At 42.4% G+C, this 20,382-nt stretch overlaps 1 protein-coding gene across 1 annotated transcript in view; it reads right to left on the bottom strand.

Annotated features, from left to right (window-relative positions):
• Positions 1-7,183: 7,183 nt before the first annotated feature.
• LOC143041700 (uncharacterized) overlaps positions 7,184-20,382 on the bottom strand; it is a 302,144-nt gene continuing 288,945 nt past the window's right edge. Inside the window, exon 3 of the mRNA XM_076213712.1 lies at positions 7,184-8,518. Within this exon, the coding sequence (XP_076069827.1) occupies positions 7,934-8,518 (585 nt within the window). The 3' untranslated portion in view covers positions 7,184-7,933. The remainder of the gene's footprint in view (positions 8,519-20,382) is intronic.

Here is a 20,382-nt window from a genome sequence, read left to right as displayed (position 1 = left end):
GCGTGATAATACGTGTTTACACAAATTTGGTGCTGCCCTGCCCCGCCGCATTTATTATTATTATTTGTCCCGGCCGCCGGGATGCTGTGTCGTCACAACACGGCAACAGTTGGCCCCTTCAGAACGGTGACGTCATCTACGCCTTTTGTCTGATGGACGCCAGACGATTATATTCAGATGGAGGAACCGATTCTTTATAACCTGAGGTTCTCTATAATTCGAAAAAATATTGAAGCTCCGTCTAATCCGGTCTGCGATATCACACTTCCATCCTCCATCTTCCACCAGAACAAAACCTGAAATCCACGTCACCATGGTGGAGTGTATGATCACGTGGATCAAGGAATGGGTGTAGTCGAGGTGGGTTCTAATCCACTTGATGGCGAGCGTGGAATCGCCGGACTTTGATGAGGACGTTACCGCTGCATGACCCCTCAACACACTCTCTCTCTCTCTCCGCAAAGCGAGGTGGCTAGGCATGGTTGCTTACGAAGAGTTTCTGGCCAGTATAGGCCCCATCAAGCCGAGGCTGTTTGGTTCTTCTTGTGCTGAACCCAGGGAGGCACGGAAACGCGTGTGAGATTTCCAGAAGTACTTACGACCTTCCAACTCCCTTACCACGATGACGCACATCATGAATTCTATTCCAGTTTCTCACCAGACGCAAGGTAGGATATGCCTGCCATTATCCGGTCTCTGCGAATTTTCGCCAAAGGTCTCTGTCCCGAATTTTTATTTATTATCAGTTATCTGTCAATTTACTATTATTTACTATTTACCTGTTTGTTTATTATCTAACTACACCTATGCATTTATTTCTAATTTATTATCATTTATATTATTATAATTTTTATTCATTTTTCTTTTACTTATTTATCATTATCATAATTTTTTCCGCATCCGACCTAGTTATGGACCAAAAGGTCTCCTGTCGGCATGCTCCTCTTTTGTAATACTTTGCAATCTCTAATTATTTCTTGCAATTTATTTCCTCTTTGTTACGCAGCTTCTTCCACTCCCTGTGTTCATCGTTTCCTAGGTTAACTAAGACAATTTGTTCAGCCAAGGGGTTGTTGGCGGTGTTGAATCTACTTCATCCTCTCAATGCAAGGCGAGCCGTGCATCTGGCTACTGTCATTGAAACATATTCGGTTGAAGAAGATCAAAACACAGCTTAAACCGTAAGTAAAACCGGAAGACTTTCTGAAAATAATCACTGTGACGCGGTAGATTTTTTCTTCGTAAGTACAGTCTCAAGTTTTATCCTTGACATCTTCCGGTGATTGCAACTTGCCCTGGCTGTCTCTGCATGTGGGATGGAAGTAACGCTTTCGGTGGTAGATAAGTGCCTCCTGGCGCGTGGTCATCTTTCATAACATTTTACTTTATACGAAAAAGTAACATAAAAACCTCTCATTTTCTAAAATAAGCAGATTGTGACATTTTTTTTAATAGAGCGGTAAAAGTTATCTTATCCGCTCATTGGTTAATTTTTAGTCTTTCTAAGTACGAGAAGATGAAAAAAGGAGAGAAAAGTTTTCTTTGTCCCTTATTTTGTAGATGTTGAATAAGGGTCGAGGGCCGAGCCCCCTGCATAGCAGGGACTGACGCAGCCGGTGGCTCATTTAATAATAATAATAATAAAAAGTAATATCAGCCCATTTTCACTGGAAATCCATCAAGGAGACACGTTCCCTCCGGCTCCTGATTGGCTGAGAGAGTGGTGGCGTGACGGCAACGGAGACGACCGATTGGCCGAGAACGGTGACGTGACGGCAACGAAGACGACTGATTGGTCGAGAACGGTGACGTGACGACAACGGAGACGATTGATTGGCTGCGAGCGAAGCGAGCTTGCCCGAAGGTTCGAGCCCCCGCGTAGCGGAGTCGGTCGCAGCCCGATGCTCACGAGGAAAAAAAAAGTGTCCATTATCCACTGCAGTGATGAAGTATACATATCGATGAGCGGAACACTTTTCGTCTTTATCCTATCCTTGACATCCAGACGATTTCATTCAGTCAAGTGAAACCATCTTTCTCTCTCCTCTTAAGGTTAAAAATCTGCACCGATCAACCCTATTCGGAAATGGCATCGTCTTGCAAATCTAACCAAACCAAGCAGCTGACAGACAATTCAGCAAACGGCGGAGGATTTTTCTCCCTTCCCAAAGGTTCATTCAGTTTTACAGGCACATAGATGATGACTTAAGAAGTGACAGAATCGAAAGGCATTAACAAGGTTACTAACTTCGTTGTAGCTCTTTCTAGAGCTTGTTCTAGCCAACGCCATTCGAATTCAGATAAGGGGGCGTCACCTTCCTCACCCCAAAGGGTTGTGTTAAGACCTTTTCGAATAGCCTCCTCTTCAACGCATTGACGCCAAAGCTTGGTTAGAAATTCGATTAAGCTATTTCGATTAGGTCTAGTTACTCCTTTGACCGAGTTCTGCACCTTCAGGGATTTTATTTGTTTATTTATTTATTACTTTTCTGGTGGACATCACATGGATTTGATTCTCTGGTAATAAGAATCCTGTGTGAGGCTCAGCGTCAAGGACTGGGAGAGGCGCCACGGTGGCGCTGAAGGCGAAGTCCGATGTGCCCGGGGTACTCGGAGCGGCGCCGGCGATTCCGCGCGGAGCCATCGCGTCGCCTCATTCGAGGCCTCGATGTCCGTGTCCCACAACGACGGCTACAATCTTTACATTGCAAATTGCCAGGGAGAAGCATCCTTGATCCAAGTGTATTTTCAGGCCACGTTCTCTAACAAAGTATCACCAATGCATACGTGTGTATAAATATACATGCGTATGTATATACTTATATCTATGCACACACATATACACACACGCATACAGTATATATATATATCAAAAGGTGTATTACTGTGAAACCATTAGTACTGATAGAAAAATTGTAAAATGTTCATACCAACACGAAGTAGAAAAAATGAATTGCCTACCGTTCAGAGTTTGATAATCACAATTTGTTTATTCAAATAATATAAATAAAAGATATCTTGGTTTGGACAGAGTGCCGATAACTGGGATAACTGAAACGCTTTCGATCCTTCTTGAACTCTGCCAGAAAAAAAAAAAAAAAAATCCACATTCAAGATTCTCGTCAATTCATTTGTTCATTTATTTCTTAAGATTCTCGTCAATTTATTTATTCATCTATTTTTTAAGATTGTCGTCAATTTATATTATTCGTATTCTAGGTTTAACTTCTCTTAGTTCGTCATTCAGCTTCTCAATCTATGACGCAAAGGCGATTTGACATATGGAGATTAAAAAAAAAAAAAAAAAAAAAAAAATTGTAACCGAAGTTGTTTTTACTCAAACGAACTCAATTTCGAGTCGCGTAGATGTGACAATGGACTTGGCAAAACACCAGACCATCTATTCTTTTTTCTTTTCTTTCTATTGCATACACGATCCAAAAAACATACATATATATGCAGGGTCCTGTCGTTTCGTAATTGATCAGTACAGTCCTCTATGTCCCAGGAAGATGGGTACGTCTAATCATCTGGTCATTTTAAATCGTTCAGAGTTAATATCAGACGTCACTTGACATGCTTGTCAATACAGAGTTGCCAAGAGGGGCAAGATCAAAAGTCATCATTTTTCAGAATCCATCATCTAACATATCAGAATTTTTCGCACAGGATGTGCATCGATAGTTTTTGGACCGAATGTACACCTACCCCGGTTCTTTGTGCTTGTGAACAAGAGAAATATTTTTCAGTATTTCAGAGTTCACCAGCGCTTCTAAGACAGTTTCACGCTGAAAAGATGAAGTCATAGATATAGTTAAGGCCTATGAAGTGTATTAGAAAGGAGATATAGAATAATCTGATTTTTTTTCTCTTTAATGGGGTATATACTCTTTCATAATAAAATGATGCGATACCCTGGTCCGTAGGGGTTCCGGTAAAATACCATAATATTAACTGCATAAAATATTGTCAACCCTACATACGGTGTAAACATCCGTAGATGGACACAAGAACATAAGAAGGGGGGGGGGGAGACTGCAAGAGACCATAAGGCCTACATTAGACAGTTCCTTGTCCCTTACCACCTGCCATCCCTATCCATAAAGCTATCTCATCTTCTTTTAAAACAACCAAACGTTTCAGCGCTCATTACATGCATGGTTACTAAGTTAACTACCCTTGCTAACCACTCTCGTTAATTACTCTGTCAGTAATCCAGTTCTTACCCAATTACTTCTTAAACCGGAGTTTACAGGACAAGAGACTGAAATAAGTTAATAAACAAACGCATCACTATATCAGAACACAAAATCGCCAATTGGTAGACACCACATCCTGTTTAGGATTTTTACAAAGGATTACAAAGGCGGAGCATGCCGACAGGAGACATATCTAGGTCGGATGCGAAAAAAAATCATAATAATAATAAAATGATAAATAAAAACTATAATAATGTAAATAATAAATAAAATACATAAATAAATGCATAGGTATAGTTAAATAATAAACAAACAGGTAAATAGTAAATAATAATTCTGTATTCCCTGAAGATGTCTGAACAGACTAAAGCGCTCGGATCATAGTGTCCCATTTCCCGGTTGATAGAGTGCTGGATTGCCAGTACGGTGGTGCTGGCAGTACCCAGTTCGAATCCTGCCCAGGGCCGAAATTGTTTCGGTATCGTTACTCCGACTCTCGTGGGCGGAGAGTTGGGTATGTGTGTGTGTAAGGTCTAGCATTACCCATAGATCGGTCATACGCTTAAGGCAGTTTTGGCTCGAGAAAGGAGTTTAAAAAATCTCACTCGAAGTTTAGCAAAACTAGTTCTTAACACTAAAAAAGTCTTACGGTGGTATTCTTAAAAAAAATCTTTCCTTATATAAATCTTACATAAATCCTTGGAAGGGAAAGATTTATACAAGGAAAGATTTTTTTTAAGAATACCACCGTAAGAATCTTACGATGGTATTCTTTTAAAAAAATTCTTTCCTTATATAAGTCTTTCCCTTCCGAGGATCTATATAAGATTTATATAAGGAAAGATTTTTTTTAAGAATAGCACCGTTAATCTACATTCTGGTCGCCGTCTTGCTATTCTATTAATTTATGTTGCGTTCTCTCTACACTCTTGATTCAATGGGTGTTGCACGTTGAGCTTCGATTTTAATCTATTTCAATCAATATTATTATTATTATTGTCATTATTATCATTATCATGATAATGATATCATTAGAAGAGGAAGAAGAAGAAGAAGAAGAAGTAGAAGAGGAAGAAAAAGAAGAAGAAGGAGAAGATGAAGAAGAAAGGAAGGATATTAAGGAAAAGAAGATGAAGATGGAGAAGAAGACGAAGAAGAAGAGGAAGAAAAGGAAGAATAAGGAAAGAGGAAGAAATTATAAAAGGGTTCGTGCTTCATCAGCTACCGGTGACTACCACTGGCCCTGGGTACCTGAGCGCAGAGGGTAAAGGAGACGAGAGCTTTGGCCACAGATACTAGGCGCCTCCTGGTGTAAGACATTTACCTGTACTCGATACCAGGGGCCGAATTTATAAAAGATTCGAACCCCTAAATCTAGACTCAGACATAGATCGTCAAAATGGCGGAAATTTTATCTAAATCCTAATGTAAGCGACCTAAATGTTTATGTCTGGAATGTCTAGACATAAGCATTTAGGTCGCCGACATAAGGATTTATGTCTAGACTTAGGGGATAGGATCATTTATAAATTCGGTCCCTGATGCGTAAGTCTTCTGAAATGATTCTTGTGCCTTGTGCCAGTATATCTGTTAAGATATATTAGGAATAAATGCGTATTTTCCTTATTCTAAAGACAAAATATTGTAGAGGATAAGGATGCTGTCACCGAGTTCCCTTTGTGTAGGAGAAGGCAACGAAATGGGGCGGAACGAGAGGATCGGAAATTTTCCGTTTTCTAATTCATACATTTGTTTATTTATATATTTACCTATATATTTGTTCATTTACTCATTCATTTATATATTTATTTATTTTTTTCGTGTGGAGTCAAGACGGATTCTGAATCAGCCACTCCACTTACAATGTGGGAAAGGCCATTGGTACATACTTAAAACTCACCATCTCACTCCCACGCAGTGGGAAGCGAGAAATCCCCTGATATATATGTATATATAATATATATATATATATGTATGTATATATATAAATATATATATAAATATGTATATATATATATATGTATGTATATATATATATATATATATATATATATATATCATGTATATATGTGTCTATGTATATATATATATATATATATATATATATATATATATATATATATATAGCCAACACGCAGCGGGCGCATGCATATGGCAAAACTACTTGGATACAAAGGATTACAGTGGAAGAAAATGCCGACAGGGGACCTTTTAGTCCATAAATAGGTCGGATGTAAAAAATAATAATTGAATAAACAAAAAAAAATAGATAATGATAACTAATAAACAAACAGATGAATAATATTGATTTACAATAAAAACTGATGAATAACAAGAGATTAATAATTATAAATTAAATCAATAAAATAAGATAAAATAACTGACAGGCATTATGGCATATTGCTTACGTGTTTATCTCAATGAATCTTAAAACTTGGAACTGTACTATAGTGACTGCCTCTGCAGGAAGTTTATTCCATTCATGAACTACACGGTTAGCGAAATTGTTTCTACCTATGTCCATATTAAATCTACTTCCTGACTACGCCTACTACATATAACAAAGCAAGCGTATACTTACCTCCTCGCTTACATCCATGATGTAAAATATGATTATAACATACACTAGTATGGCTGAAAAATCATTTGATAACGTGGGATTCAAAATAAAACTCACATATCAAGACTCAAACTTTGAGTAAATTTTTTACTGTCATCGTTGATCTGTGTACACTAATAAAAGAACAGAGCGAGATCCCAATGTTTTTTTTTCTTCTTTTATCTTTTTTTCGTTCTTTACCAAACGGATCTGCATGACGAACAACGGTTGTGCTCGAGAGACAAGACACTGAGTAAAGGAATGGTCAACATACACACGACCGATAAAGAAACGTTTCGTAACAACTGGAGGAAACTGACGATAATCTGATAAACTAGAAATCTAATACACACACACACACACACACAAACACACACACGAGAGAGAGAGAGAGAGAGAGAGAGAGAGAGAGAGAGAGAGAGAGAGAGAAATATTTTGGCAGATGTCGTAATTACAATTTACATCTTTTTTCACTCGCTCACATATATGTACAGGGTACTTCGCCCTCGCGTAGTATAATCACACACACACACACACACACACACACACACACACACACACGCACACACACACACTGATACAAGCTGTACAAAGTGTGAAGATCAGATTAGGAAACAACATTTGGACATTTTTCGGTCAATATACATTTGGTTTTATACGTAATCCTATCAACTACTCTTGACTAGAACTCTTTGAATTGGCTTGATATCTAGTCACCGTGAACAAGTGATCAAGAAGACAACGAGGAGGAGGAGGAAGAGGAGAAAGTACAAGGTCCTAGATAAAGACATGCCTTTGGGCGAAGATGGTGGAGGAGGAGGGAGAGGAGAGAGGAGGAGAGGATGAAGAAGAGAAGGAAGAAGAGGAGGTTGAGGAGGGAAGGGAAGAGAAGGTGGAGGACGCAGATGAGGAGGAAGAGGAAGGAAAGGATAAAGGAGAAGAAGGAAGAAGAGCGAAGGAGGAAGAGGAGGAAGAAATGGAAGCGAGGGAGGGGTGAAGAAGTGAGGGGAGAAAAGGAAAGGGGAGAGAAGAAGTATGGGGAAGAGGAAGAGGAGGAGGAGGAGGCAGAGGAGGAGGAGGAAGAGGGAGAGAAGGAGTATGGGGAAGAGGAAGAAGATGAGGTGTTGCGAGCCTCTTACGTGCTCTCGAAGTCGGACCCATCAAGACTGAGTTTCCTTCGTTTGCTGCCGTGGAGGTCGTCGTGGCTGACATTCAGGGGGTGAAGGTGAAACGAGGACGCCGCCCTCAAGCTGTTCTCTAGACTTAGGGTCGCCGATGCGGTCGGGTCTTGGGAAACGGCCAAGGGGCGGCTGACACTGGGCTTGAGGGAAGGGCTGCAGGTCTTTGGGTCCAGAGTGCAGGCGCCGATACTCGTGAAAGCCCCCCTTCCGTAGTCTTCGTCGTCTTCTTCGTCCGTGCTGGTGTGGTCCTTGGTCTCCACCTTCCTGTCTCCTTCGGGAGGGATTCCGGCGGTCGTCTGGAGTCCCGGCAAGGGCACGGGGGCGGCCACGGGTGGATGGGAGGGGTATACTGGGGACATGTCACTCGTTGTGGCCACCGAGGCCGGCGGAGGAACCTGCTCGGCTCCTGCCGAGGAGGAGGACGAAGACAGGTCGCACTTCGGGGAGATCGGCGAAGTGTCCTCCGAGTGGCGGCGGAGGCGGTCCTGTTCCTCCCGCTTCTGCTTCCGCCACTTGGCTCGGCGGTTCTTGAACCAAACCTGAGGGAGACAAACACGACCTGGATCAGTAAGGGCGTCCTCGTCAGCAAACTCTGAGGGTGTGCCAACACACAACACATATACGATTAACAAAGAATCAAAAAAGAAAAAGACATATCTTAGTACATAAGGAATTTTTTTTTCTCAAAAAATATCTCATTTTCTACAATAAGGGAATTGTGACGTTTTGTCAACAGAGTGGTAAAGGTTATTTTACTCGATCCACATTGGTTATTTTTAGTCTTTGTAAAAACGAGAAGATGAAAGAGGGATAGAAACGTTTTATTTGATCCTCATTTTGTAGATATTGAATCAGGGCCGAAGGCCGAGGCTCCTGCGAAGCATGGACAGGCACAGCCGGTGGCTTGTATGTAAATATATATATATATATATATATATATATATATATATATATATATATATATACATATATATATATAAATATATATATATATATATAAAAATATATTGTCATATATATATATATATATATATATATATATACATATATATATACATATATATATTCATATATATATATACATATATATATATATATATATATATATATATATATATAATTGCTACAACATCAAAAGTATTTCTGAAAGCATTACAATACCAGCAGTACTTCTTCCATTGGCATTCGCTCTGAACATTGTCAGATTAAAAAAAAAAAAGTGTTTCACAAAGATTGATCAAAATCAGAAACAATGAGAGAGAGAGAAAGAGGGTCGGGGAAAGAAAGGAAGAGAACATTTAGAGAAAAGCGGAGAAAAAATAAGATATATGGAGAGAAGTAGAAAGAGAAAACTAGAAAAACAGAACGAATAGGAGAGAGAAAATGAAAGAAAGGATAAAGAGAAAAAGAGAGGAGAGACAGACGTGAGCGCGCACGCACGCACGCACACACACACACACACACACACACACACACACACACACACGCACGCACGCACACACACACACAAACACAGAGGCGGTAATAAAACCCTTGCATTAGCGGCAATGGGCTCATCTCGGGATCTCTAATGTGATCAAATCCAACACAAAACGGCTTTCATGTCAAACTCCCGTCCGCTCTTCATTGTCGACGTCATCACAAAGGAAATTCGCACATAATTTCCTTAACTCAGTCGAGCCAGAGCACACTCCTTAAAAAAAAAAATGTATCTAGTGTTTCACTGATAACTCAAATTGAGGCATATGAACATATTCGAAATGATACTTGGCTTATTAGGAAATTAAATTGCCCTAATACAAAAAACCATCTAGTGAGCGCTGAATCTATCGGTTGTTTTAAGAAAAGGTTAGACAGCTGTATGGATGGGGATGACAGGTGGCAATGGACATGGAACTGCCTAGTGTAGGCCTTATGGTCTCTTGCAGTCTCCCCAGATGTTATGTTCTTATTTCATTCTTCTTAGAAACTGATCATCGATATACAGGGTTGAAGTGATATTGACTAAAGGCGCTATCACACTGGGCTATTTTTCCTTCGACTTCGGGAAGGAATTTGATATGCTGGAGGAAAATTATTTTCCTTCAGCATATCAAACGACATTCTATGTATTCTTGTTGAGAAAATAAAACATTTTGCCACAGTGTTTCTGATGTGACGTGATATGGTTTAACGTCACAAACTCCTCCCATCCGAAGGCTAGGACGGTGCCCCTTACAGAGGGCTTTGTAGCGTGGAATTTAATGAACCATGTCCTTGGTCCAACTTTCGCCGGTGGCAGGATTCGAACCGCCATCCCCTCGGCCTTCGCCGCAAGTAACGACGCCCTAACCCGCTCAGCCAGTGATTCTACGGCGGAAAAATTCTGGAGGTGAGCGGTACCATCGACGAATCGGAGGTCGAAAGAAAAATAGCTCAGTGTGATAACCCCTTAAACCCTCCTGTGATATACTGTATAGACCCCCGTATCACCTAACACCAGGTGATTCCAATCAACTCGCAAAGGTTCAACTCCACGAACTGGAAAAGGGTTTAAGCGGAGACCCGTTCCCCCTTTCGATCCTTTATATTAGCCGTCAACGCGATTCAAACCCATTGCACGGGCGAGTGCCCAGCACTAATGACAAGGAAGCTCTGGCTTTGAAGTCACAGATGAACTAGCAGCCTTTGTGTTATAAACTTTCTTAGCAACACTGGTGGGGGAGCGGAGCCGGGGACGCGGTAACTGTAGTAGCAACCCTTATGATATCAAAATTAACGATCGTGTGTCCAATTGCGTTCCGCGTGGTGGCTCCCGTAGGAGGGAAGTTGGAAGACAAGGAAGAGGCGTCTTAGGGTGGGGCGGCACACTAGGCATTTTTCGCTAGCATGCTACTTGCTTTTGCTACTTCGTTGGAGTAGAAACGACTTCGGTTTCGATTTTTTTTTTTTTCAAATTTCCAAATGTCAAATTACTTTTGCTTCACAGAGTGAGAAACTGAATGACGAATCAAGAGAAGTTAAACCTAGAATACGAATGTTAGACACAAAATTGTTGAGACGTTCTTGACGAAGTCATTTCAGCTCAAACGACGTAACAAAAGCAAGTAGCAAGTAGCCTAATGTGCCGCCACCTTGACAAGGCGCCCCAGGAAACTCACTTCGGAGACTTGGCTTCGCTTGAACCATTGCGGTAGTGACGCGACAATGTAAACAATTCCTTCGCCGTCCTCAGTGACGTCATAAAACAATGACGTCATAAAACAATGACGTCACAGCATATGGCTTCATAAAGCCATGTGAGGAGGACCTTACACCATGAGGCGCCGATTAATTGCGGGATAGGGAACAGTCACTGATGGGAATCGGAGAGGAGTGCGGGATTCGAACCCCAGGCTAGCACGCTTTCCGATGACTCCATCAACACACAGTTTAGTTATGATACCTGAATGCTACACGCTACACGCTTCACACCATCCCCCCCGGGGCCCCGAGGGAATTTTCTCTTCACTACACGCCTCATAAATAACGTGACCTTCCTTGACACGCTGATCATTTGTTGCCACCTTTCCCCCTTTACACATTGTAACACATTGTGTTCCTGTACAGTATTACAATCTTCTAATAGTTTCCAACCCTCCTTTGACATGTGTACTTGTACCACACATGCACACGTACACACACACACACACACACACACACACACACACACACACACTTTACACGCCTGTTACACGACTTAATTCCGTCACCAAGATATTTTGTCTTCATCATAATAAAAATACCTGACTCTACGAAATTGATTAATAAAGATAATAAATACCGAATGAGTGAATGAATAAATAAATAAATAAATAAATAAATAAGCAAATATGTGAATATGTAAATGAGCAGACAAATGAATACGATAAATACTTGATTAAATTATAAAAAAAATATGTAAACAAATAAGCAAATCAGTATACAAATAAACGAATAATTAAGAAAACTAGATACATACATATGTAAACAAAAATATATATAAATAAATGACTAGATAAATATGAAGAAAAAAAATGAAAAATCGAAAATGATACGCAAAGAGGATCACTTGAGCCAATATTTACTCAAAATCTCCAAAACGACTTCGGTTGAATAAAATCAAGCTAAATCGAAAACTAAACTGAGGCTGTACTGTCCTTCAGGAGGTAGCCCGGTCCTGCATTGGACTAATAAGGCTGAACTACACGCGCGCGAGCCTACTACTCGCCACACCATGTGTGCTACACGTTTTCCACACGTCGCTTAGCATCTGTTACACGCAGTCCTCTACCACACGATACACTTGACGTGTTCTGTTCTACAAGCCTTCTACACGCACAATATAGGTTACCCACACTCTCCACTATACGCGTTCTACACGCTGCATAGCATCCGCTACACTAAACACCTTTTATACGTTCTACTGTGCTTGCTACACACAGCCCCACAATACAATTTTACATGCTGTAAACTATACGTCATACGCTTTCTATACACGCTTTCTAAGTGTTAGTGTTATTCGTAAAGCTTTCCGTTATACGCTTGCTACACGCTACAATGGGCTTGTTACACGCATAATGGTAGCTACACGCAATTTCCCGTTATAAGTTTTCTATTTGCAACACATTATTTTATAAGCATTCTCCACTACACGCCTTTCGAACGTATAACCCATTTTCTAATAAACGCTCTATATGATGTATGGTGCACGCCTTCTATACGCAGCATTGGACAACCCACACGCAGTCTTTGTTAAACGCTTTTTACACGTTGATAGTCGTATTCTGTGCTACGTGTTTTCTACACGCTTGACAGTGTTTTTCACACGCAATCTCCATTACACGCTTTCTCTGTTTAATGCTTTGTACACGCCGAGCAGTGGTGGTTATCTACACGCTGTATGCATAATACAGTGTCTGTTACACACAACTTCTAGTACACGCTTTCTATACGCTGTACGTAATATGCAACACGTTGAATACGTTTTACACGCTCTACAGTAGGTGGTACACGCATTGTACACGCTGTATACAACGATGCAATGCTTGTCACATGCATTCTCTGTTACACGCTCTCTATACGCTGCGCAGAATACACTCATACGTTGTATACGCTCTTAACTACAGAGACTGCTACACGCCGCGTATACAACCTTTGTGACACGTATTCTCTGTTACACGCTTTCTATACGCTGCGCAGAATACACTCGTACGTTGTATACGCTCTTAACTACAGAGACTCCTACACGGTGCGTATAACCTTTGTGACACGTATTCTCTGTTACACGCTTTATATACGCTGCGCAGAATACACTCATACGTTGTATACGCTCTTAACTACAGAGACTGCTACACGTCGCGTATACAACCTTTGCCACACGTATTCTCTGTTACACGCTTTCTATACGCTGCGCAGAATACACTCGTACGTTGTATACGCTCTAACTACAGAGACTGCTACACGCCGCGTATACAACCTTTGTGACACGTATTCTCTGTTACACGCTACAGCCAGAGCTGCCAACTAATCGTTTTACATCGTTTGCGTTCTCTCATCAACTCGACAGGACTAATTACCCCCAGCTCCAATATAACAGCCATCCTCCCCATGCGCTCTCCCTCACTCACCCCTCCTCCCTCCCTCCCTTCCTCCCTCACTCCCTCACCACTCCTCCCTCACTCCCTCACTCCACACAATATGTCTACTCCTTATTCTCCATGTGAAATTATACTTTTTTTTTTACACTCCTTGTATTCTTCCCTCCATCACCCCTTCCTCCCCTCACCCCTCCCTCCACACAATAAACCTTTTCCTCCTCCTCCTCCTCCTCTTCCTTCTCTTCCTCCTTCTCCTCCTACACGTAAAATCAAACAACTTTTTACCATCCCTGTTTCCCTCCCCACTCCCTCCTTTCCCCCCTTCCACCCTCCTTCCCTCCACACAATAAACCTCCTCTTCCTCTTCCTCCCCTCCACGTGAAATCAAACTTAGTTTTTTGTCCTCCTTGTTTCCCTTCCGCTTTTATGAAGTAACACCCCTTGCGCCCTTGTTCTGTGCCCTCCATCCAATAAAACAGGTTCTCTCCGTTTTCATCCTCAGCGCTGCATCCTGTAAAACTATTTCCCGGGGCGCTTTCCCTCCCCCCCCCCTCAGGCCTCCAGCCAATAAAAATATATGCTGTTGCGTTTCTTTTCCGTTCAGGACCCTACTGCAAAAAAAAAAGGGAAAGAGAGAGAGAGAAAGAGAAAGAGAAAGAGAGTGAGGGAAATAGAGAGAGAGGGGGAGGGAGAGAGGGAAATAGAGAGAGAGAGGGAGAGAGAGAGAGAGAGAGAGTGACAGAGAGAGAGAGAGAGAGAGAGAGAGAGAGAGAGAGAGAGAGAGAGAGAGAGAGAGAGAGAGAGAGAGAGAGAGAGAGAGAGAGAGAGCGAGAGAGAGAGAGAGAGAGGTCCCGCACTCACGCGGTGAATGTTTGTTGGCAATACTCAAAATATTGTTCAACTTATATTGACAGTACGGAGTAGGGTATTGATGACACATGTCTTGGATCTTCAGGTTCAATATTCTAAGTATTGTTAAATTTATATTGACAATACGGACTGGAATATTGATGATACATGACATGGGTCTTCAGGTTCAATATTCCAAGTATTGCCTAACTTGTGTCGTCAATATATTGATACAAAGTGACGTGGGTTTCACGTTACCAAAACTGTATTGAAAATATTTGGATATTGACAATGCAAGGTTGATATTGATAGGGCTTAACGTTTTTGCTACAGAATCTCACGGCTTAATAAAATCGGCTGACGGCAGATTAAATAAACAATGAGTTATCTTCCCTCGGCTGAATAAAATCATCTGGCGACAACTAGAATAAAATTATAAATCCTTAAAATTTACCAAAAATATGAGAGCACCCCACAGATGAAAAAATATATACAGACACGTGTTTAATTAAAGTGATATGTGAACGTGTGAACGGGGTATTTGGGGTTTAACCAACGTGTTCGACAACCAATTACCCCGTTCACACATCACTTTAAACACGTGTCTGTCGAACCGCGTTCGACGAACCGTTCGACCGTGCAATATGTGGTTGGTATCGATACATATTGGTAAACGTATATCCACAAGTGAATCGCTAGTGACAGCCATGCCATACAAATAATCTTTCAAGGATGATATTGATAGGGTGTCCTTTGATGATCAGTATTTGCACACAATATTCAACTGCTGTTTATATAAATCTGATATTGATACGATGACAACTGTGAGACGCGACGGACGGATGTATGTATGCATGATGAAAATATACTTAAGCAAGGTCACAAGCTTTGACCTCTTCCTGGATACCTGGTGGTGGTGGTGGTTGGGGGCTGGGAGAGGGTGTTGGGAGACACATGGAGACGAATAAAGTCGCCTGACGAGATCCAGATTAAAAAGGAAATGGATTCAAGCAACACGTAAGAACCTAAACCCTCATTAGATCAATTTTCATAAGCCAAAATTATTATATACAAAATACGTCACCATAGCAAAGGCGTTACTGAAATATCTTGAAGACAGTTAACACTAAACCTGCATTTCTTTTGTTAAGTTGAATTGAGTCAAATGACTTTGCGAGACTCGGAATGAGATGTATAAAGAAACTATTGACTGTGAATGGGTTAGGCTTCCTCTCGCCATTTCCCTGTATTTTCTCCCTACCCACACCATCCAACTCTCCTCTTTTTCTTTCTCCATTATTGAGTGACGTCCCCGTTTTCAGCCCTGTATATATTCACGAGAGAGAAAAAAAGTATCTCGTCCCTTTCACGTTGATACAATATGGCACAGGGACGAAACAAAACGGAATAATGATTTGAATTGACTGCAGCGGTTATCCTATTGCACTGAGTCACGCAAAACTTTATATTTATTATTATGGTTGTCTCCGCTGAATCACGAAGGAAATAGACAAGAACTGGTTTACCAACGGTGTAGTTAAAGAATGGAATAAACTTAGTTACCATGTATTGAGAGCTGAAACTATTGGTTGTTTTACGAGAAGGTTAGATAGCTTTACGAATGGAGATGACAGGTGGTAACGAACATGGAACTGCCTGGTGTAGGCCTTATGGTCTCTTGTAGTCCCATTCGTTTCCCGTGAAAACCCAGCAACCAAGAATATCATTCAAGCCGAAGCCATCGTCAATATTTCATTTTTTTCTGTCGATTTCTGTCGAGTTTCCTGTCTCCCCGTCCCGTCTGCTCTGTCTCACGCTCCTCTTTCTCTCCATTTTTTCCTTTTCGATTTTTTCCCCTTCCTTCTACTCCATTCTTTTCGTCCGTCTTCTTCACAGCCCAACTCTTCGGTTCCTCTTCCTCCCTCTCTTCCCTTCAACTCGCTTTCTTCCTCCTCCTCCTCCTCATCCTCCTCTTCGACTCACCCCATCGGACCCCGCCTAATGGAGTTACCCGACCCGTCTCACCCTCAGTGACAACTTTGCTACCTAATGGGGTTAATGGGTGTGATGGGGCGTGAGCGAAGGAGGAGGGGGGAGGAGGAGGAGGAGGAGGAGGAGGAGGAGGAGGAGGAGGAGGAGGAAGAGGAGGAGGAGGGGGGAGGAGGAGAAGGGGGAGTGCGGCTGCGGCGCTGCCCGTTGCGGGGCGCGGTGCGGTGCTGCTTGGCTGGCGGGAAAGGGGGAACCCGCCCAGTGTGTCACCACCAGTTTGTCGCTTCGGGCGATCGTCCGCAAGTGATCAACGTAATTGTCGATGACCCTGGGCAAGGGGGCAGGGACGGAGGGAGGGAGGGAGGGAGGGAGGGAGGGTGAAGGAGGAGGAGAAGGAGGATGTGGAGGATTACTATGACGACAAGGATGAAGAGGAGTATGTAGAGGAAGGAATAAACTTAGGAGGAGGATGTGGAGGAAGAGGAGGAGGATGTGGAGGAAGAGGAGGAGGAGGAGGAGGAGGAGGAAGAAGAGGAGGATTACTATGACGACAAGGATGAAGAGGAGTATGTAGAGGAAGGAGAAAAGAAAGAGTAAAAGGAAGAGGATTAGAGTAAGGATGAGGATGGTTGATGACGAAGAAGAAGAAGGGGAAGAGGTGGAAGAGGAACAAGAAGAAGAAAAGGAGGAGGAGGAGGAGGAGGAGGAGGACGAAAGGAGGATGGAGTGGTCGTTACAAAGAGAACCAAAGCGAAAAAAGAAAAAAAAAGAAAAAAAAAACAGGATAAAAACGCAAGAGGCAGAGTCAGTCAAAGAGAAGAGAAAAGACCTCGGCCTGGAACAAAGACTGGCGGGACTAGAGAGAGAGAGAGTGGGAGAGAGTGAGAGAGAGAGAGAGAGGGAGAGTGAGAGAGAGAGAGAGTGGGAGAGAGAGAGTGGGAGAGAGAGGCGCGGAGGAGCCTACAGAGGGAGGGAAGAGTGGTCCACGTGGAAAAGAGAGAAAAGAGAGAAAAGAGAGGTGAAATGGGGATGGTGGGTATGGTGTACAGGAAGGGTTATGTCCATGGTCACAGACATAAAAGGGGGAAGCGCGCACGCACACACACACACACACACACACACACTGGATGCGGAAAGATACAACTGCGGGTCACTACGAGCATAGCTCTTCTCCCACAAAATACAACTAGGTAAATGCACACACACACACACACACACACACACACACACACACACACACACACACACACACACACACACACACACACAAGAGATCCTCTTCTTCGGCCACCTAGTCCATCTTCGAGATCCCAAGCACCTCTTCGAGGGTTAATGTGGCGGCACACTAGGCATGACTCACTAGCATGCTACTTGCTTTTGCTATTTGGTTTGAGTAGAAACGACTTCGGTTATGATTTTTTTTCTTCAATTTTCCAAATGTCAAATAATTCTTGCGTCATGTAGTGAGAAGCTGAATGACAAACTATAAGAAGTTAAACCTAAAATACGAAATATTAGACACATTTTTGAGATATTCTTACGGAAACATAGAATATTGTAACCAAAGTCCTTTCTACTCCAACGAAGTAGCAAAAGCAAGTAGCAAGTGTGCCGCCACCTTTAGTACGACGGCAGGACCCTGGGCAATCGTCCTAATTACCAGACCCGGCAGAACCAACACAAACACCAAACACATCAGGAAAATATCAATAAAAAGAAGGAGAAAGAGGTTAGTGGGGAAGAAGGGAAGAGAAGAAGGAAAGAAGGAAAGAAGGGAAGAGAAGAAGGAAAGAAGGGAAGAAGGAAGAAGTTGAGAGACGAAGGGGAGAGGAAGGGAAGGAGAATATTAGGAAAGGTAGGAGGCAGGGAAGAAGGAAGGAAAGGAAAGGAGGAAGATATCTCTCTCTCTCTCTCTCTCTCTCTCTCTCTCTCTCTCTCTCTCCCTCTCTCTCTGAGAGGCGAATCAAGAGGGTTGGCATGGGAAACAGCCCCTTCCCCCCTCCCCTCCCCTCCCCCCCAACACACAAATGTACACACACGGAGCAACTGTGATGAGCACGGGGAGGTAGTGTGCACATAATACCGTGTGCACTCGTAGGGAGGCGGGTGTGTGTGTGTGTGTGTGTGTGTGTGTGTGTGTGTGTGTGTGTGTGTGTGTGTGTGTGTGTGAGCACAGAGATAGAGAGAGAAAGAGAGAGAGAGAGAGAGAGAGAGAGAGAGAGAGAGAGAGAGAGAGAGAGAGAGAGAGAGAGAGGTGGAGGGATAAAAGTATAAAAGTATAGAAAGAGAGAGAGAGAGAGAGAGAGAGAGAGAGAGAGAGAGAGAGAGGTGGAGGGATAAAAGTATAAAAGTAGAGAAAAAAGAGAGATGGAGAAAGAGAACAAGAGATAAAGAGAAAAAGCGAAAGATAGAATGGGAAAGAAAAATGATAAAGAGGAATAGAATGAAATAGAGAGACAGAGATGTGAGCACGCGCAGACACACACACACACACACACACACACACACACACACACACACACGAATTGCGTTCGAAACCCGGTGCGCACATAGAGCAAGCCATCAGGGCGGGGGGGGGGGCGGGTCTTTGGGGGGGGGGGCTCCAGGCCCCCAATTCATCACACAACGCATATCTGATTTATCCATATTGACAGGGCGCTTGTTATTGGACGTAGATATCTCTAATTGATCTGTTTCAATAATGTGTTGTGTCTATTATTGACAGCAGATATGAGAGTAATTAGCGCTGATGTGTTTGCTGTTCGGTAGGTGTTTTATCACTGCGAACAGCGAGGACAAAATAATTAGCGCCTACGTCAGGCTCGTTATTTAGTGGGCACGTCCGGCACTGAATTCATATAACAGATATACATATATACGTGTATATCTGTTGACCATGCGTTCCAATACACGGGAGGGGGAGGAATTGTAATTGAATGACAACACTTCAATTTGCGTTGAACTCTTTCGGCAGTGAGATAATAGTGGGACATAGGACAGTCTGCTTTATTCAGGAGAAAAAATAACCCGCCCCAGATCAGTCCTTTAATGAATAAAATCGACCTCCGCCGGGTCGGATTTTGCTGCTGCATCGCTTTCCAGCGTTCTCGTGGATCTGAAGAATTCGGACTCAGCGTGTGCATTCAATAAACGACTTATTCCCGGCTACAAACGTTAAAATGATTCCTCTAGTCATCGTAGCGCGAATGGCTCCTATCTGGTTGATCTCCAAATTAATTTGAAGACTGGAAACGAGATACTGAAGGTCGTCGTCAGCGCTAATCCCATCCAGATATTCAGCCCAACTGACAAACAACGATGATGTAACAGCTCCGAAACTGATTTTTTTTTTTTTTTTTTTTTTGCGAATTTTTTTTTTGTCATCCCTGACGGTGCTCCGATATGAGAATGACGGATGACGAGCTCTGCCACTCTCTTCATCTTCCTCTTCCTCTTCCTCTGTCTTTTGTTTCAAACACAACGACGAGACGTCGGAGGGATCTGGGCAGTTAATATGATTGTCTGCAAACACGGCAGCCTCGCCTGAGCTATTTGTCGAAAACATTTGCAAAACCAGTGAAGATATCTGGCTAATTGATATCTATAATATATTGAGCTTTTGGAAAGGACGGACGGCTGAGCAATCCTCCTTGATGTGCAATTTCTCGAATGAGAGACGAAAGGCTCCATGTAAGCAGAGGGACATTTGTCTCTGTCCTTTGATTGGGTAGGCTGATAAACCAGGCCAATAGAAGCCTTCACAACGGGCATGAAACAATGTGATCTGTCGGACCAATTTCTAATTCGTTCCCAGATAATAACTTCATCTGGAATGAATGAACGCTGTTTCATCATTAAAGCCTCCTTCAAGGACTGTGAGCAAGTGAATTTCCATTCCGAATATTATGACATAATCATTTTACACCGTGTGAAAGATATTTTCACGTAAACTGCACCTAAAGCTTTCG

Source organism: Oratosquilla oratoria, chromosome 31 (assembly GCF_046742065.1).
Source record: "Oratosquilla oratoria isolate Oo_2021 chromosome 31, ASM4674206v1, whole genome shotgun sequence".
In the NCBI taxonomy this organism is placed as follows: Eukaryota; Metazoa; Arthropoda; class Malacostraca; order Stomatopoda; family Squillidae; genus Oratosquilla; species Oratosquilla oratoria.
The sequence above is the reverse complement of the archived record's forward strand: the minus strand, read 5'-3'. Positions and strand labels throughout refer to the sequence as shown.